The sequence below is a fragment of the Perca fluviatilis genome, chromosome 7 (assembly GCF_010015445.1).
Source record: "Perca fluviatilis chromosome 7, GENO_Pfluv_1.0, whole genome shotgun sequence".
NCBI lineage: Eukaryota > Metazoa > Chordata > Actinopteri > Perciformes > Percidae > Perca > Perca fluviatilis.
Window position 1 is genome coordinate 7,651,373 of NC_053118.1, and position 16,968 is coordinate 7,668,340.

The 16,968-nt window shown below is 39.5% G+C and overlaps 2 protein-coding genes and 1 long non-coding RNA gene across 3 annotated transcripts in view; 2 read left to right on the forward strand and 1 right to left on the reverse strand.

Moving 5' to 3' along the window:
* Positions 1 to 4,590, reverse strand: part of taf2 (TAF2 RNA polymerase II, TATA box binding protein (TBP)-associated factor) — a 42,504-nt gene extending 37,914 nt beyond the window's left edge. The window contains exons 1-6 of the mRNA XM_039806243.1: positions 4,188 to 4,590; positions 3,934 to 3,988; positions 2,352 to 2,512; positions 1,482 to 1,600; positions 1,020 to 1,161; positions 142 to 373 (exon numbers count right to left, since the gene is read on the reverse strand). Coding sequence (XP_039662177.1) covers positions 142 to 373; positions 1,020 to 1,161; positions 1,482 to 1,600; positions 2,352 to 2,512; positions 3,934 to 3,988; positions 4,188 to 4,237 — 759 coding nt within the window. The 5' untranslated portion in view covers positions 4,238 to 4,590. The remainder of the gene's footprint in view (positions 1 to 141; positions 374 to 1,019; positions 1,162 to 1,481; positions 1,601 to 2,351; positions 2,513 to 3,933; positions 3,989 to 4,187) is intronic.
* A 200-nt stretch (positions 4,591 to 4,790) lies between these two features.
* LOC120561796 lies at positions 4,791 to 8,713 on the forward strand. Its single transcript, XR_005639658.1, has 2 exons — positions 4,791 to 4,866; positions 8,532 to 8,713. It is a non-coding gene; the product is annotated as an uncharacterized LOC120561796 (long non-coding RNA).
* Positions 8,714 to 13,865: 5,152 nt separating this feature from the next.
* The window catches only part of LOC120561797 (IgGFc-binding protein-like), a 42,354-nt gene continuing 39,251 nt past the window's right edge, over positions 13,866 to 16,968 (forward strand). The window contains exon 1 of the mRNA XM_039805052.1: positions 13,866 to 13,877. The gene's annotated coding sequence lies outside the window, so the exon portion shown is untranslated. The remainder of the gene's footprint in view (positions 13,878 to 16,968) is intronic.

A 16,968-nucleotide genomic window follows, 5' to 3' on the forward strand; every position in this document is an offset into this window, starting at 1 on the left:
TCACACCATTATACCTTTTGCTAGTCTTTTAAAAAAAAAAAATCAATATAGACATCCAAATCTGTTCCTTTTCGACATCCCAAACTACAGAAATACAGAAACATCATCACTTAAACCCACCACTGGTCACTGCAAACCCACCTCATGCATGTAGGGGTCTACAAGGATTTCAAAGGGCCCCACAGCCAGGGAGATGTTGGGGGCCGCGGTGGGGATGGGGAGGACATAGTGGTAAGTCTTCTTTCTCATGTCATGGGTGTAGATAGTCTCCACCAGATCGCCACAGGACACGGCAACCATGGAAGCATCCACAGTGAACTCCAGCTTCCACGTGCACAGCTCCGAGTAGGAGTCGACGCAGGGGAACCAGAACCTGAGGAAGCAGACACTATGATGAGCTCGGAGCACGTGCACATACAGGAAATGGACAAAGTGCATGTAGCGATACACAAAATGGTTCAATCTCCAGTTTGGAGACTACTGTAAATCATGGTTAGTCAGTGGTTGTGTCTGAAATCTCCTCCTCTGCCCTAAATACTCAACATGTATACTATCCTTGAACAGGCTTTTGTGTAAATAAACAGTAGCGTGGATCTTTTCGGACGCACTAAGCTGTCATTTTCAACGTCACTTCCGGAGAGCCTTCGTGCCTCTGCTCTAGCGGCATCGCCAGATAACGCTTAAATTACAGAAAGGGGTGAATAACTAGACCAACAGTCGTTTAAATATGTAGAAATGTAAACTAGAGCGTTAATGACGTTACAGAGCTCCTCGGTTTCTATCTGTTTGTTTGGTATGAACTTTGTCGTTGCTAGCGCATTGCATTGTGGGATATTTATGCCGACGTAGTGTCCAGTATCGCATGCTGTAATATTTTACCGGAAATAGTATGCAATTCACGTACTATTGGTTTCATACTAAGGTTTCGGACATACTAAAAAAATCTCACATTCTGTTTTAGCCTACTAAATTAAAAGCGTGTTAGTGTGGAATTTCGGACGCAGCCGTTGTTTCTAGACCTGGTGGAGTTCTGGTATCCAAAGGAGAACACATGAGCTCCTCGCTCCGCCATGCTGCCTTCCACATCAGGAACAACAAAGTGGAGACCTCCCTTCGGCTGGTCCAGGGAAAACTCTATGTACACCTTCAAAACTTTTAAATCTGGAGACACAAAACACAGAAACATCAGTGTATCAGCCATGACCTTATAGTTGCATTTCTATTAATAATCCCACACTGAAAAATGTTTCACTTGTTCCAGGGGAATTTGGTAATCCACTTCATGTGCCCGTGTCAATTTAAACTATCAGGTAAGGGATTATTATTATGGAGTTGTATCTTCTTTTTTTCTTCTGGTGAAGATGATGGAATTTTAAAAGGCCAGTAGTTTATGTGGCCTAAACACACTTTGGATTCCTCCTGATCGAAAACAATTCTGCGTGCCTTTTTAATTTGCAGTGGCCTTCACGCCACCGTCTTACCATCTCCTTGTTTCCAGAGTTCAGGGGGAACTTTGATGACCAGCTCCCCGTGTCCTGCATCAGGGTCCACAGCACTCACTGCTGCGGTGTACGCACTGGAGAAATAGTTGAGGTTCCTCCTACATAGACACACAAAAAAAACATTTACACTAAATCATATTGGCACCATACAGTTTCTCTACCTGTATACCCAGCCATGGTCAAATGTTCGCCAGTAGTCCAAATGTAACAACATAAATAAAAACACTTTGTCTATTTAATAGAAAAAAATAGAAATTAGTTTCTTACCCCACATATTCTTAAAATTCAATTGAGAAACCTTTTACAGATTCAATTGCTAGATTTCCATGTTGGTAATTCAGTTAAATAAATACTCAACCAATCAGGATTATGTATAAAATGTATGCAAAAATCCTGTAAATCTAATTCGACGGCTTATAAATGTATAGTGACTCACAGAATAAATATAATTATATCCCCCAAACCTTATCTTTATGGTTACATGTATTGCCAAACCTGTTTGGAGATTTGGATGGTAAATATCCTGATGAGTAGTAAATAAATTCAATATTGCTAGTTATGAAGTATAAACATTTCAAATTAATTTGGTATGACGGTTTTATTTTGGTTTGGTGCCTTGGAGAACAGTGGTCACTGCTAAGCTGACGTTTTTCAGCCTTTCACTCAACCATACAACTAGCTACTGTTGTTGTCGGCCTACTAGCAAAGTAAGTAGACAATGTTGATTTGACAGATCTAATGCAACAGAATAGGATTTAATTTGTAGACCAACAACTAAAAGCCTATGGCAAAAAATTCCAAGCTATGTCAATTTCAGAACTGCTCATTATTATTACGCTGAATACTCACTGCTTTGACTCATGGTGGCACACCTCCAGTGTCGGGTCATTGTAAATGAATGGGGCTTCCAGTTCATTGACACGGACCCTGTATATGCGGCACTGTTTACTGTTAAGCTTGATCCTGTTCAGGTTGACCACTGTGGGGAAAATGGTCAGCTCGACATAGCCCTAAGGGATGCAACAGAGAGGAAGAAGTTGGTCAAAGGGACTACAATTGTCAACAGTAGCTAAAGTGATTTTCATTGTCTGGATTAGATTAACTGCATAAAAGGGTTTGTTCACCAAGATATGTTCCAAACACTATTATCTGTGCTGGACTTTCCGTGTCCTTGTTCTTACATTTCACATGCTGTTGGGCTGTTGCACAGTAATAACAATCAGAGCTTGTCTGTGGCAAAAACAGCACTTTTAGTGGATGTGAAAATTCACTTTTTTACATTGCAGTCCGAATCGCAGCTGTTTTCTGCAGGGCTCTCGCTCTAAATACTGGACTAATTTCAAACAATGTTGTTCCCAATAGTCACTTAGGGGGTTTTTACACTTGGTGTTTCAGACCATCCAAAAGAACTCAGACCTATTAGTCCATATTTTTTGCACATACTGTATGTTAACACTCCAAAGGGACTCAGACCCTTCTGGAACGAACCATGGTTTGCTTCAAGTCTGTGTTGCGGTTCTATTCACCTGTACATTGTGAACACAACACACTTCTGGTTTGTTTTGCCTTTTGCCCTGTAGGTATTTCAGCCCTGATGCCCCATCAGAAAGACAACGGAGTCCTCTTTCAAGTAAACTGACAATGTGAACGCAAAAATAACCGAGTCCCTTTTCTGTGGGTCCACTTTTTGATCTGAGTTTGGTCTGTTTAAAGAGCACTAAGCTAAAACTTGGGAGTAGGGCTGGGCAATATATCCATATTATATTGATGTATGAGGCTAGATATCGTCTTACATTTTAGATGTCGTAATAGCACAATATGAAACAGGCAAGTGTTGTCTTTTCCTGGTTTTAAAGGCTGCATTACAGTAAAGTGGGGTGATTTTCTGAACTTATCAGACTGCTCTAGCTGTTCTATTATTTACCTTTACCCACTTAGTCATTATATTCACACCACTGGTGATTATTTATCTAAAATCTCATTGTGTAAATATTTTTGAGAAAGCACCAATTGTCAACCCTACAAGATGCTGCAATATCAACATCGATGAATTTGGTGAAAATATCCTTATATCCAAAATATATAAATTTGATTTTCTCCATATCGCCCAGCTCTACATGGGAGAATAGGGCATTTTTCTTTAAGTCTGACACATAAGACTTCAAAATATCTGGCAAATACAAATTATGAATCATTAGACTAACAATTTAATAAACCTGAGTTCTCGTGTATGTGAATGAGTGTAATGTGTAAATAGGTGTAGGTGGCCAAAAAAGGGTTGAACACTTGTCAAGCAGTCAACTATATATAACAATGTGTGCAGCACTGGATAGGATGCACCTTGGTTTAATATTAGCCACAGCAGAATGACCGTCGTATATTATATTTGGTACTGTAACGTTATATGTACTGTAACTTCTGTAGTACTCACAATGACGGACTTCCTCTGGAAGTTGATGTTGTTGATGCACACCACCTGGTGGGTCGTAAAAAGCAGTGACAGGAGAACAATGTAAATATGTGACGAACTTAACGGTTCTCCCTCTCATTCAATAAGCAGAGCACTCTGTACTCTATGCATGTTACTAATGTTAAGCTAACGTCATATTTGCCCTACTATCGACTGCAAACCAACACATTCATTTTACGCCAACAAGGACCCAATTACACACAAAAAATACTTATAATTTAAAGGGGCGCGGGCTCTCAAATCCTTTATCTTTCTTCCTGTTCATCTTCGTGTCTTGCAGTTGTGTCTTGACTGAAGTTCCAACATGCCCGTGATGTTTCCTTCTTCCCTACAGCAGTGTTGGGCTGACTATCCTACCGTGGCTCTCTGTATTCGGTCTGTATCCCCGCAGATTGCTGTACAGTGTTTTTAATACAGCCGCAGTGGACTTATCCATAAATATAAGTCGGCCATGGCCAGCAGTCGGTGTTGTATGGAGAGAGAATAGTTCCGTATAATGATTGCTGCGGTCGCCGGGGATCAAAACATCCAAATATGTCCTCACTATCTGGCTGCTGACAGCACTGTGGTGGGAGCTCGAGTGTGTGCAGCCATTTTGTTAGTAACCTTTGACCTCCCGCGTAAAAAATAAAACAAATATGTATATATTTTTTATATATCCAGAGACAACCATCAACATGTACAGCACATATATTACAGTCAGCATGCAATTGTTTCAAAAACAAATGCGAATAAATCTAATTTTTATATTTAAAAAGAACAAAAATGCTTTGCTGCGTCATAGCGGGGCGTACACTGCCCGCCTTCCAGTGCACAAGAACCGCGAGAGCGCGCACAACGAAACGACAGTTTACAGTGATTCAGGTTTTTTACCCGTGGCTTTTACTCCACTAAGTAAGTACAAAGCTGATTTTTTTTTTATCAAATCACAGTTTGTTGCCAGGGGATACTTTGGGGAGGTAGATTGTGGAGCAGCTCAATTAATTAAACAAAATAGAAACTGTGATTTGATTAAAATATATATCAGCAGACAGCAGTTAGGCCTACACCTGGTTTGCTGAAATTATTTCATTCATTACAGTTCAAATAGTTAGCTAAAAGTAATAAATAAATGATATAAACATTAGAGATGGTCGATACCATTTTTTGCTTCCCAATACCGATTCCGATACCTGAACAAAAAATTTTTTTTTTTTTTTATGTGTACCATTTATGATATAAACTCTTTTTTTTTTTTTTTTTTTTTGTGAAACATGAACAAACAACTTTCTTTCATTATCCAGTTTGACGGTCAGTTTGACGGAAAAAGAAAAAGAAATAAACTATTTTAACGTAGATTTTCTTTAGGGCTTTATTATGTGGTATCGGATTGGTGCATAAACTCCAGTACTTCCCGATACCGATACCAGCGTTTCAGACAGTATCGGAGCCGATACCGGTATCGGTATCGGAACATCTTGTTAGGTGTGGCAGGGAGGAGTAGGGAATGGCGGACCCAAAATGCAGAGAGAGCAGGCAGGCAGGCAGGACATATGCAGTGGTGGATTTAATATAAACAAAAGGCGGCAGTACAAGGACTGGAAAACTCACAAAAAGGAACTGACGGGAAAAACATGGGCAGGAGTACACGGACGCAGGCACAGACACACGGCACAGGGAGGAAACAAAAGGACATGTCTACAAAAGCACGGAAACAAACACAACAGGCACGGGACAAAACGATCCGACACAAGACAAGGGGAACACAGAGGCTAAATACATGAGGTGATGGGTAGATCAGAAACAGGTGAGACAACAGGTGAAGCACATCAGGGCGGGGCAGGACAATCAACAAGGCGGGAAACACAAGACAGGAAGTAAATAGGACAAGACAAGACAGAAAACCAGAGACTTCAAAATAAAACAGGAAACAGAGCACAAAACAGACTACCAAAATAAGACTAGACACCAAAACCATAACACATCTCTAATAAACATTCAGCTTTACTCCGAAGTAGTACGATTGCTGACTAAACCAATCTAGATCTAGTTAGTTTAGTTGTATGAAAAAATTATGATATACACTATTGTGTAATTAATAATTTTATACATTTGGAACACATTGGGAATGAAGGGGTACGTTCATCCAACAGGGCTGTGGATGACCCAAAAAGGTTGGGGACCACTGGTTACATCATGCACTGGGTCTGTCTGTGGCCTGCAAGTGTGGAATGCATTTTATTCAATGTTAAATAAAAGAAAATATGCAATACATCTTGAAAGAAATACCATAAGCAATACATACAGTATATAAAAACATTTAAAAAAAAAAATATATATATATATATATATATATATATATATATATATATATATATATATATATATATATATATATATATAAAATAATGCGTGGATGGTACTCAGAGTGATCATGGTTCACGGCTCTCTCTCCCCCTTAGCCCTGATATGATTTGACTGGGTGGCCAAAAGATTTGGGTTTAATTCATTATGTGAATGGGTTTCATCATCTCCTGTACGCAGCAGTTGAGTTGGCACATAAGATAAGAGGTTCACAGGCCAATGGGAAAAGACTGTATGCCAATGCACCCTTGGTCAGGCACGTGCACGCATTGACATCAAAAGGGGCTTGAGCACCTGCCCTTTTTCTTCTGCGAGAGAAAGCAGGGGCGCTGGACTGGGGGGGAAAAGGGGACTGTGTACCCAAAAAGATGCTAGAATGTATAGCTGTGGATGCGGGGGAGGGGCCCATAGAAAATGCCTTTCTACAGGGCCCAGAACTTTGTGCTACGCCCCTGAGAGAAAGTGCCCTTTTTTCTGGATGCATTTTTTTTAATTTTTATTTATTTATGAATATAGCCTATCTATTCCTGTTTGCACACAGCTTCCCTGTCAAACAAATTATTGATTATAAAATCTAAATATCAGATATAGTGTGTCTCTCTCTCTCTCTCTCTCTCTCTCTCTCTCTCTCTCTCTCTCTCTCTCTCTCTCTCTCTCTCTCTCTCTCTCTCTCTCTCTCTCTCTCTCTCTCTCTCTCAGCAGTCCCTTCCAGCTCCTTCCCCAGATATTTTTTCTTGGCTTGTGTGGAGGTGAGTGGTGATGAACAAAAGACTAAGCAGACTGTGCCTCATGTTTACAGCTAATTAGCCAAAAGACAAAACAAATAGTTAACTTCTGTCTTACTAACATGAGCTATTAGCTTGTGTGATAAGTTAGCAGAGGCATCATGGCCAGAGACACTCCAGGTGAACAATTACAGTAAAATCTGTGTGTCTAATAACGTCATCACAATCTCCACATTGATGTGCAAATTAGGCGTTAACTAATTAAAATGCGCTAATATGCATACATTTGACAAGGCCCAATTAATGATTTAAGAGTAGGGTTGGGTACCGAAACCCGATTCCACTATGGTACTGGTTCCTACGCAAACGGTAGTATTCGGACCTGATTAGAACGCAAATTTCGGTTCCTCATTTCGGTTCCGACTGAAATATTTTCCCTCTGTCGCTCCGGACAGCTGCAGACTCTTTTTCCTTTCTCCCTTTTCTGCCAAGTGGCGCACGTGCCCGCTCGCGGTGTGAAGCGCGTGTCCGCGCTATTCCCCCGACATACTCTACATACTCTACTATCACAGCTGATAGACGTCTTTTTGTACACGCTCTGAAACGGACGTAAAAATATCACACTTTCTCTGTAGTCTACCGTTAGCTAGCTACCGTATATGTAGGCTACTTTTAAAATGGCATATTTTCCCTCTGGGCTCACCAAAACGGACGTAAAAGCATATTAACCATTCACTGACTACACGTGATCGCTAGTAAACATTACACTTACTCTGCTAGTCTATCGTTCAAGACAAGACCCTGTAGCCTGGTGGTGGGGGAGGCGAGACAGCCTCCCCAAATTGTCTGCCCTTTCAAACTCCTACCTGGGTGTGTACAGACCTCTTGGACACCGTCTGAGAGAGTTTTCTCCTATGCTGTAGGCCTACATGCCATAAGTCAGGAGAGGTGTAGTATCTTGCCAGAGAAGGCAAATATGGTCATTTTTCTGCAAAAGAACTGCTTAAGTTTGAAGCTGGTTGGCATACCAACTCAACAACATTTATTTTGTTGTTACTTGATAATAGTGTAGCTGTTATTTGTTAAATGATTGTAGTTGTGTGTTAGGTGACTTAGGTTTACTTATTATATATTTAAGTACTTTAAAACGTTAATATATTGTTAAATTTAAATAATTTTCAATAAAAAAAAAAACTCCATAAAAAGCCTTTCTTTTATGTCATTTTTCAGTTTTTCAAGAATCGGTTTAGGAATCGTTTAGGAATCGGAATCGTTTTAAAAGTACCGGTTCGGCATCGGAATCGTAAAAATCCAAACGGTACCCAACCCTATTTAAGAGTCTTCTCCCTTTGGCCGAAGTTCAGGTATCGGAATCAGTATCGGGCCATCTCTAGTCTTAGTATAAAAATCTATTTTGAACTGATGTTTGGCAAGGCTTTGTTTGGATATGACTGTATTTGTTGCTCTAATGGTGTTGTAATGTGTTTGTAGAGAGGAAAATGCCATTTACTTTTGCCCAGTCTGTGCAAAAGTGGCTGCGCTATGCGCCAGACCGGGCAGGAGGGACTGGACGACAAACCAATCAGACGTCAGAGGACCATGAACTGTAAATTTGCTAAAGAGGACAAATAATGAAATAAGAGGCTAATAAAATGAATTTGTTTTTCCTTAAATAGTGTGGTGTGGTCAGTATTTTAGGCTATAGGCATACAAGCTTTCAAATGTTCCATCACTTTTTAACATCCTGGCTGTAGATAAAGCAGGATATTCATTATAGGCTATTTAATTTAGGGCATTACATTTTCGTATGCCTAGCAATCATTTCCTATGGCTTAATAACAATGGAAATTCCATTGAAATCACATTGATCCTTAGTTCAGTTGAAATTTCAACATTGTTTCAATATTCCTGATAATTGAAATACCATTGACATTCTATTGATCTATGGACAGGATTTCAACGTTGTTTCAATATTAAAACAGGGCGCAAAATGATGTAGAATCAACATCAGAGTTCGATGGAATGTTGATTTAAGTTTGAATGACTGTTTGCTATCTGTGTTGTCACCTGAGACCGGGCTTTTTCACAGTGTATTCAGGGGGTAGGCAGCTAGCAGATCAAGGAGAGATGCCTACGATTTGAGACAAAAATGAAATTGCGCTGAAACCATGCAGGAACTTATAGTGCACTTTTAAATGTTAGGTTTAAATAAAAAAGATTAATTAAGAAGAAATCTACAGATGCAGCCTAATGTGTATTTTGGAAGTTGTATTTCCATTTAGAGTAAAAGAAGACATGGAAAGCAAAATAGACCAAAATCTCTAAATTGACCACAACATGAAAAAAGTGTCCTGCATTAAACAGTTACTTCATCATTTTGATTGTAGGCTCCTCATCTAATAAGAACAGTGTTTTTTTCATTATTGATGCAGTGTTTTTTCCTGTAAAGTTGCAGCAACAGCCATCTTCAGTTTAGTGTGAAGATTTGTGCTGATTGAAGTGTTATTTATTCCAATAGCACCAAAAGAATTTAAATGATTTATTGCCATTTGCAAAATAAACAAATTCTTATCGAAACAATGTCCCTCTCCTTGGTGCAGTCAATTATTCTAAATACATACTTGATACTAGTAGCATAGAAAACATGCACATTGTGGCAGTTTCCTTTACTGTTTCTGATTAACCTGGTGAATACTCAAAAGTCTCTGTGTGAACTGATTATTTAGTTGAGTATTTATTAAATCTATTGAACAATTGCGCAAGGGAAATGAAATCAGTTAAGGTAGTCAGAGTTGTGTTAATATATTTAACGTTTTGTTTAAATTTCAAATAAATAATTATTTATTAACTATTAGGCCTTATTTTTTTCCTTGAGCCCCTGCCGCCCAAAATGTCTATGCACGTCCCTGCCCTTGGTGATCAGGTTGTCGTGTCATTTGTAGGTTAGTCTGGCTAGTCCATGTGGTGGCAAATTTTATTTTAACCATTTCGTTTAATGATTGTTTTATAACGCCACAAGATTTAGTTTCTTCATGTGTAGATTCAAAAAGCCTCCAAGTGAAATAGTTGGCAACCGTGAACTTTCAGCCTAGTAGAGTTTTTATTGAGGAATTCCAGCTACTCATTTGTTTTAACTTTTAGCAGATAAAGTGAAGAAGGCCATGGAACGGTCTGAACCGTGTCTCCTTCTGCCACCTGAGATAAACTGTTGTTTAGGCTAATGTTAGGAACAGAGAGCAGAGGGGAAGGTGAGACAATGGTGTGACTGTAATGATGTCCTCTTTTCAACTATGGCCATGCTAGAAGATACATTTAGAGGGGTGGCTTAACAGAGGTTTTCACTATATGATGTGTGGATGTTTAGACTTTAGGTTAGAAGACTTTTTCAGATGTGCTGCAGTACTTGTGAAACTGTATTTCTCCATTTGCAAATGTAAATAAATACTCAAAGACCAAACTTTGGTTTAATTGTTGCTTCAAAATAGCCTTGGGGAGGAACTTGTTTTGGTGGAACATATATGTTCAAAAGTTGTTTTAGTCGTGCAACAGAAAACTCAGATTGGACAGATAGTCTAGCTAGCTGTCTGGATTTACCCTGCAGAGATCTGAGGAGCAGTTAACCATAGTCCTCACAAATCCACCGGAGTTTAGAACGGCAACACAAAGACAGAGGAAGGGGACGGACATCCAGCTGAAAATGAGGGACATCGGGCGGAACTTTCAGCGGAGGTTCATAGGCCCATACCCTGAACGATTTGATTGCTACAAACCTGAGAAAACCTTCTCAGTTGTGCCATGTTAACTTGTTGAAGCCATATCATGCTGTTTCTAATGTAGGCCTACTGGACTCCAACTCAGCAAGCAAATGTTAGTCCTGCACTCCTAGTTGATCCTGTGTCTTCAGGTCCTGATGCTGTTCCCGATGATCCTGTCTTAGGCTAAAAAAAACGTAGAGACTTTGTGTAATATCAACTGTTTATCAGCTCATGCTAACCTAGCTTATTGAGTGTACATATGTTATTGAACACAACATTGATGTTGGTAGGCTGATACTTCTCCAATTAAACAATTTTGTTATCGTTTTTATCGTCAGATAAATGTAAAATAATGGAGTTGGAAGTGAGATGCATGATAGCTGGTGGATAAATCGAATACTGGGTTGACCATGTTGGTTCAGCAAAATTATTTGGCCAACAACATCATCTAGGTAGACAGCGAAACCTGCAAGACCAGCTGCAACCATATTCATAAGGGATTGGAAAGTGGTGGGCATTTAGTTTTGAAAACTAAAACTAGTTTTATTCCAATCCCTTATGCATATGGTTGCAGCAGGTCTTGCAGGTTGCGCTGTCCACCTAGATGATGTTGTTGGCTTTAGTGATACGTGGCACGCTGAATTCAAGCTTCATTAAAGCTTCATTAAAGCTTCATGCAGTCAGTCACACACTTTTGATTTCACTGGAACTCACACCCTGTCAATGTTCCATTCATTTGCTTTTGGTAAATAAAATACTTGGATCCTTGTCAGGATCACACCTTCTTTTGGGCAGGCCTGGACTGTCACTGTACACAGCTTTGTGCAGTTATGAAAACAGAGCGGTTATCCATTCGTCCATGTGATACAGACATGATAGACTGCTCATACTAGTATACTGTATAAAGTGGATTAGTTGTCATCCTGGGGTTTGCAATACAATGTTTATATGATGACACTGTGTACATGACATTGTGTTAACCCATCGCCACCTTTAGTACATGTTAGTTTAACAGACAGTCCACTAATGCTTCAGTATGTTGTTGTGAGAGAACATTAAAGAGGGATGCAGGCGCAGCCAGAAATGGCTGTTCAGTAAAGAGATAAGAGATTTACAGAGGAAAATTATAGCATGAGTGCGGTGAAATGACATTTCTGTTGTCGTGGGAATTAGTCTTGATGGGAAATCAAGTACGGACACTTTACACAAATGCATTATATGTTCATATTATCTATCTCAGTGGTTGTGTTTTTTTTCAGACCAAGAACCACTTTAGCCTGGTCCTACCAGACTCATTTCATTTGTACAGAGAGTCTGGCCACTCTCCATTGACAAAGTGTCAACTTTGGGTACTCTGTTGAAGTTTAAAACTATTGGATCTGCCCAGAGCCACTCTGGATCTGCCATAACCAATCGCTAACGTTTGGTCGTGACGTTTGGTCGTGACGTTTGGTCGTGACGTATGTCATGCGCATGTGCAACAAGGGGGGAGACCAACAACTATCGGCTTATATTTAGCATAAGCATCGCTAGCGTTTGCCTTAGCCAACTCCTTCACCACTAACAGAGTGAACTGGAAAATCTAACTTTTCCTGAACCCCGTGAGGAGGAGGGCCATGACATCATGGCCACCAACACAACTCAGCAAAGATTGTTCTTGCTCGGCCTTTAACTTCTGTATATTTGGCAGCGTTGCCACAACGGACCAAATGGCTGCGCTCACATCTTTCTCCGCCACCATTACGGAACTACAACTGGGAGAAAACCCGCGAATATAGGCCTACCGCAAACCCAGATGTAGTACTGAAGGAAAATCAAAATTGAGCGGAAGTACGTAGGAGGGCAGAGCCAGGCTAGGACCACTTGCCCAATAAAAAAAAACTTATGTATCGCCTAAATGCCAAAATATCCCAAAAGAAAACAGGCATCCTACTTCAACAGTATATTACAAATTACAGCCAAATGAAATGACAGTTTTACAAATAGCTGACTCACTCATTATCTCTTTTGCCATCTTAATGAGAAGAATGGTGCTGCTTATGCTGAGGCATCAGGGAAGCAATGTCTGGCTCCAAACAGGAGGGTTTTAGTCTCATATCGGGGTCCACATAAATCCGGGTTTGCTGCTTGGTTTTCAGACCAACAAGTGTGGAAAATCCGACTTCACAGTTGTAAGTTGTTGGAAATGGCATCAACAGTTTAAGAGCAGAGTCTGCCAGCTAAGGATGCTCAGGTTAGATGTGGGTTAGTTAATAAAGAAGAGATTATTTTGACTTTTGTGTCTTTAAGATACACCTTCATAAACTAAATGGAAAAACAACCAATTGTCAAGCAAGGTGCACACTCAACTCAACCTTCAACGGGACCAGGACGTTCACTTTCAAAGGGTATGTGTAAAATAAGACAAAAGGGGAGGGAGGCATGGTCTGTATAAGGTGTAGAATGTGTATTTTTCAGGCATTTATCCTGGAAATGTCTTTCCGTTGATCCAGACTACCACTATTTTATGACAACCTTCATCCCAAAGCAAGCCTGGTGTGGGACGAAACGTTAAACGGTCTTCATTTTCAGCATTCTGGTGAATTTTTCTGAAACAATTTGTGCCTTTTCGGCATCAATTTATGGTGCAAATGTATTTATGTATGGAAAGGAAATTATAATAGTTTTTTGCTGTGGGTTGCACTGGCCAGTTTTGATTATTGGGGGGGGGGTTTAACCCCCCCCATCCCCCCTGTAAATTCACCAATGACTTTAACAATAGATTTCAAGAAGCGTCATCTTAGCTGGAATTAGATGAAGAAATGAGAGAGGAGAAATGGATGGATGAGAGGATGCCAGGATGAATGGATAATGTTGGTTGATGTTTATACGTCTAAGTGACATGTGCAAGCATCCACGTCAGGCCAACACCTTTTCCATGCAGTAACCACATGGCAAACAAACACACCAATATTCAATTTGCTTTTCAAGCAAGCAGAACTAAACACCAGCATGTGATAGTTTCTGTTTCTCTGCCCCTCGCTGATATAAGTCTCCCTCCATCCTGCCTCCTTCCATCCACTCTCTCCATGGTCAGCTACAGGTACAGTATGGATGCCTCTGCTGATAATTGTGCTGGTTGGGGAACTATAACAGGCTTTTACATTTTGACATTGGATCTTGGCTATTTTGATGAGAATGTTTAGATTTATGACGTGTTACATGTTTATAGTATATGAAGTAAACAATATGAAGACTGCAGGTGATGAAATGCAGTTCATCACTACCGTATATAAACTCAATACACAGGTAGTTTCTGTAAAAAATGAAATGGTTGTTTAGTTTCCTCTCAAAGCATGGACAAGATATTTAATTAGTATTGATTCGCATTTCTCCATTATTATTATTACTATACAGTGCAGGTTTTGTCAGTTATAAAATTAGTAGCAGACATGAATTTCTGAAAATCAAACTGTGAGAATGATTTAAATTGTTTTTCTTTGACTTTTTGTGATTTGTTTGAGGATTTATTTGCACTACTCTGGATCTGGCATTTATGAATTTCCCTAACCCAATGCTGGCCATAATTGTATGCATGATAAAATAATACAGATGTCATTCTAGTCCATGCAATTCCACTGCAGGGCCTTACTTTACCCATACATTCATTTACCTTTATCTTGATTTGTTTTTTTTTAAGTAAAGAATTGCTTTTTTCATGCAGCTGTAATTTGATTGATGAAAGAGTTGTTTTTTTTATAATTGCTTGCAGTGACATCTAAACCTGTATACAGAATCATGGAAACTTTCAAGCATTGTTTTTTAAAAACTATGGTCATACACAGTTCGGGCTCCTTCAGGTAGCTTTAGTGCATGTTTCTGTTCAGTTCTGTGGCGATCTGCTGATACCTTCACATTATTACTGTAAACTGTCTCCAGCCAGCCAGGGTAGTGTTACTGTCAGTACTACAAGTGCTTGTACTTCTGCTACTTCAACTAGTATTAGAGCCAATGCTAGTTAGCCATAACCATAGACATAATGCAAATGTATCTATAATTCGGATTTACAAAATGTTAATTTAGCATTCATGTAGTCTTGCATTGCCAGACAGTGCTGTGTCAGTGCTGGAGTATGAGGTAATGTCTGGCTACACCGCATATCTAATCTATTTTATATCTATCTATTTTATTTTTTGGGGGGGGCTTTTCCGCCTTTAATGGACAGGACAGCTAGGTGAGAAAGGGGAGAGCGAGGGAAGACATGCAGGAAATCTTCATAGGTCTGACTCGAACCCTGGACCTCTGCATTAAGGAATAAACCTTTGCGTATATGTACGCCTGCTCTACCCACTGAGCCAACCCGGCCACCCGCTTATCTATTCTAGTTAGTGGGGCAAAATGCTCTGGGTTTTTTTTTACCCAAAAAAAAACCCCCAACAACAATGTTAGTAGTACAGACTAATGTTCCTCTGACATATTTAAACCGGTTTTGCTCAACCAGCTGTATTAATATGGAAGATACACCAAAAGCATTTTGTAGGGTAACATTTTTATTGCAATATCACAAAGATTGAGGGTTCAATATTTCTGTAAGTGATCTGACGATTAAGCTTGATTATTTAAATGATCTTTAAACTATTTTGCCTTTCAGAATTTATACACTAAAGTTATCAACATTATCAAGCTGTAATAACATTAGTTTGATTGGATTCATGCTACAGGATTCATTTCTGAGTAGTCAAAACTCTTTACAGTAAAACTTGAGCTCCACTTAATTCAATTCAATTCAGTTTTATCTATAGTGTCAAATCATACCAGAAGTTCTCTCAGGACACTTTACAGATAGAGCAGGTCTAGACCACACTCTGTAACATCTGGTGCGACAGCGTTGAGGAAAAACCTCCTTTAACAGGCGGAAACCTCGGACAGAACCTGACTCTTGATGAGTGGCCATCGGGGAGATAGAGAGAAAGAGAGAGAGAAATATGACTTAATTGAAGGCCTTTGGATGGCTACTTACCCTATGGTCTTTTGTGTTTGACACATGTAGCACAGATGGTCGGATGATTCCTTTTCTACAGGTTCTCTCAGTGGTCCTGCAGAGAAAAAGAAAACGTAGAAGGGACCCCAGTACAACAAACTCAGTCCAAATTCTGCATTTAAAGTTACAATAATGTTCATTTTGTTAGAATTGTTTGGGGCATTGGTCATTTTTGAGTGTGGGGTTTGTGCTGCTGTTTTGTGTTATACTGAGGTGTGTTTGTGCGTGTGTGTATTTGTGTGTGTGTGTGTGTGAGTGTTTGTGTGTGTGTGTGTGTGTGTGCGCGGTGCATGTGTGTACATATTTTTGAACAAAAAAATTGTAAATCAAGAAATATTTGCATCTGCAAATCAGCATCTTTGAGGTAACATGTAATACATTTATTTACAGTACATTATAGGGGAAAATAATGTTCTTTATGCTCTACTACTTTAATCTAATATGTTTTCTCGGGTTAAGATTTTACACATTTTACACAGACAACCTAAGATGAGTTTATAACATGATGATACATTGTTCGGGACTTAAGTACCCAGCATTCCATCAACCAGCTACAACATAAAAACACACATGCAGTGTAAATTAAAACTTGCATACCTCATGTCTCCACATTTTTGTCATGTTGAAAATGAAGGGCCTCCACCCATTGTTCTGGTATCAGTGACAGTCCAGTCTGTCCCTGTCTTTCTAAACTTGTCTCTTAAGCCAAACCGAAGCCCTAATCTTGTTAAAAGCAGTACTTCTATATATGTGTTAACTGGCACGTGACATGTCACAATCTAACTTCTAATATATCAACAATCCACGCAACTAACTTTATGCACTCATAGCTAAATCTGTGAGGTTTAAGGCGTGTGTGTATGCATGTACGAGTGCATGTATGCGTGCATGTGTGCGTGCATTTGGACTAAAGAAGGTGGTAAATGATCTTGGTAAGTAATTTGACAAAATTGTAATAAATATTTTCGGTACATCAAAAAGGGTGCTCGTTAAGATACCAGCAGATAAACTAATCCAAAATGTGTGCATAAAAAGTCACCAAAATGAAGTATTTGAATCTAAATAAAATTAAATACAAAATAAGGAAAAAACTGCAAAAAGGTCCAACTAGGCTGGCTACGGGCCTGGTATTACATTAGTCAACACGTGCTTT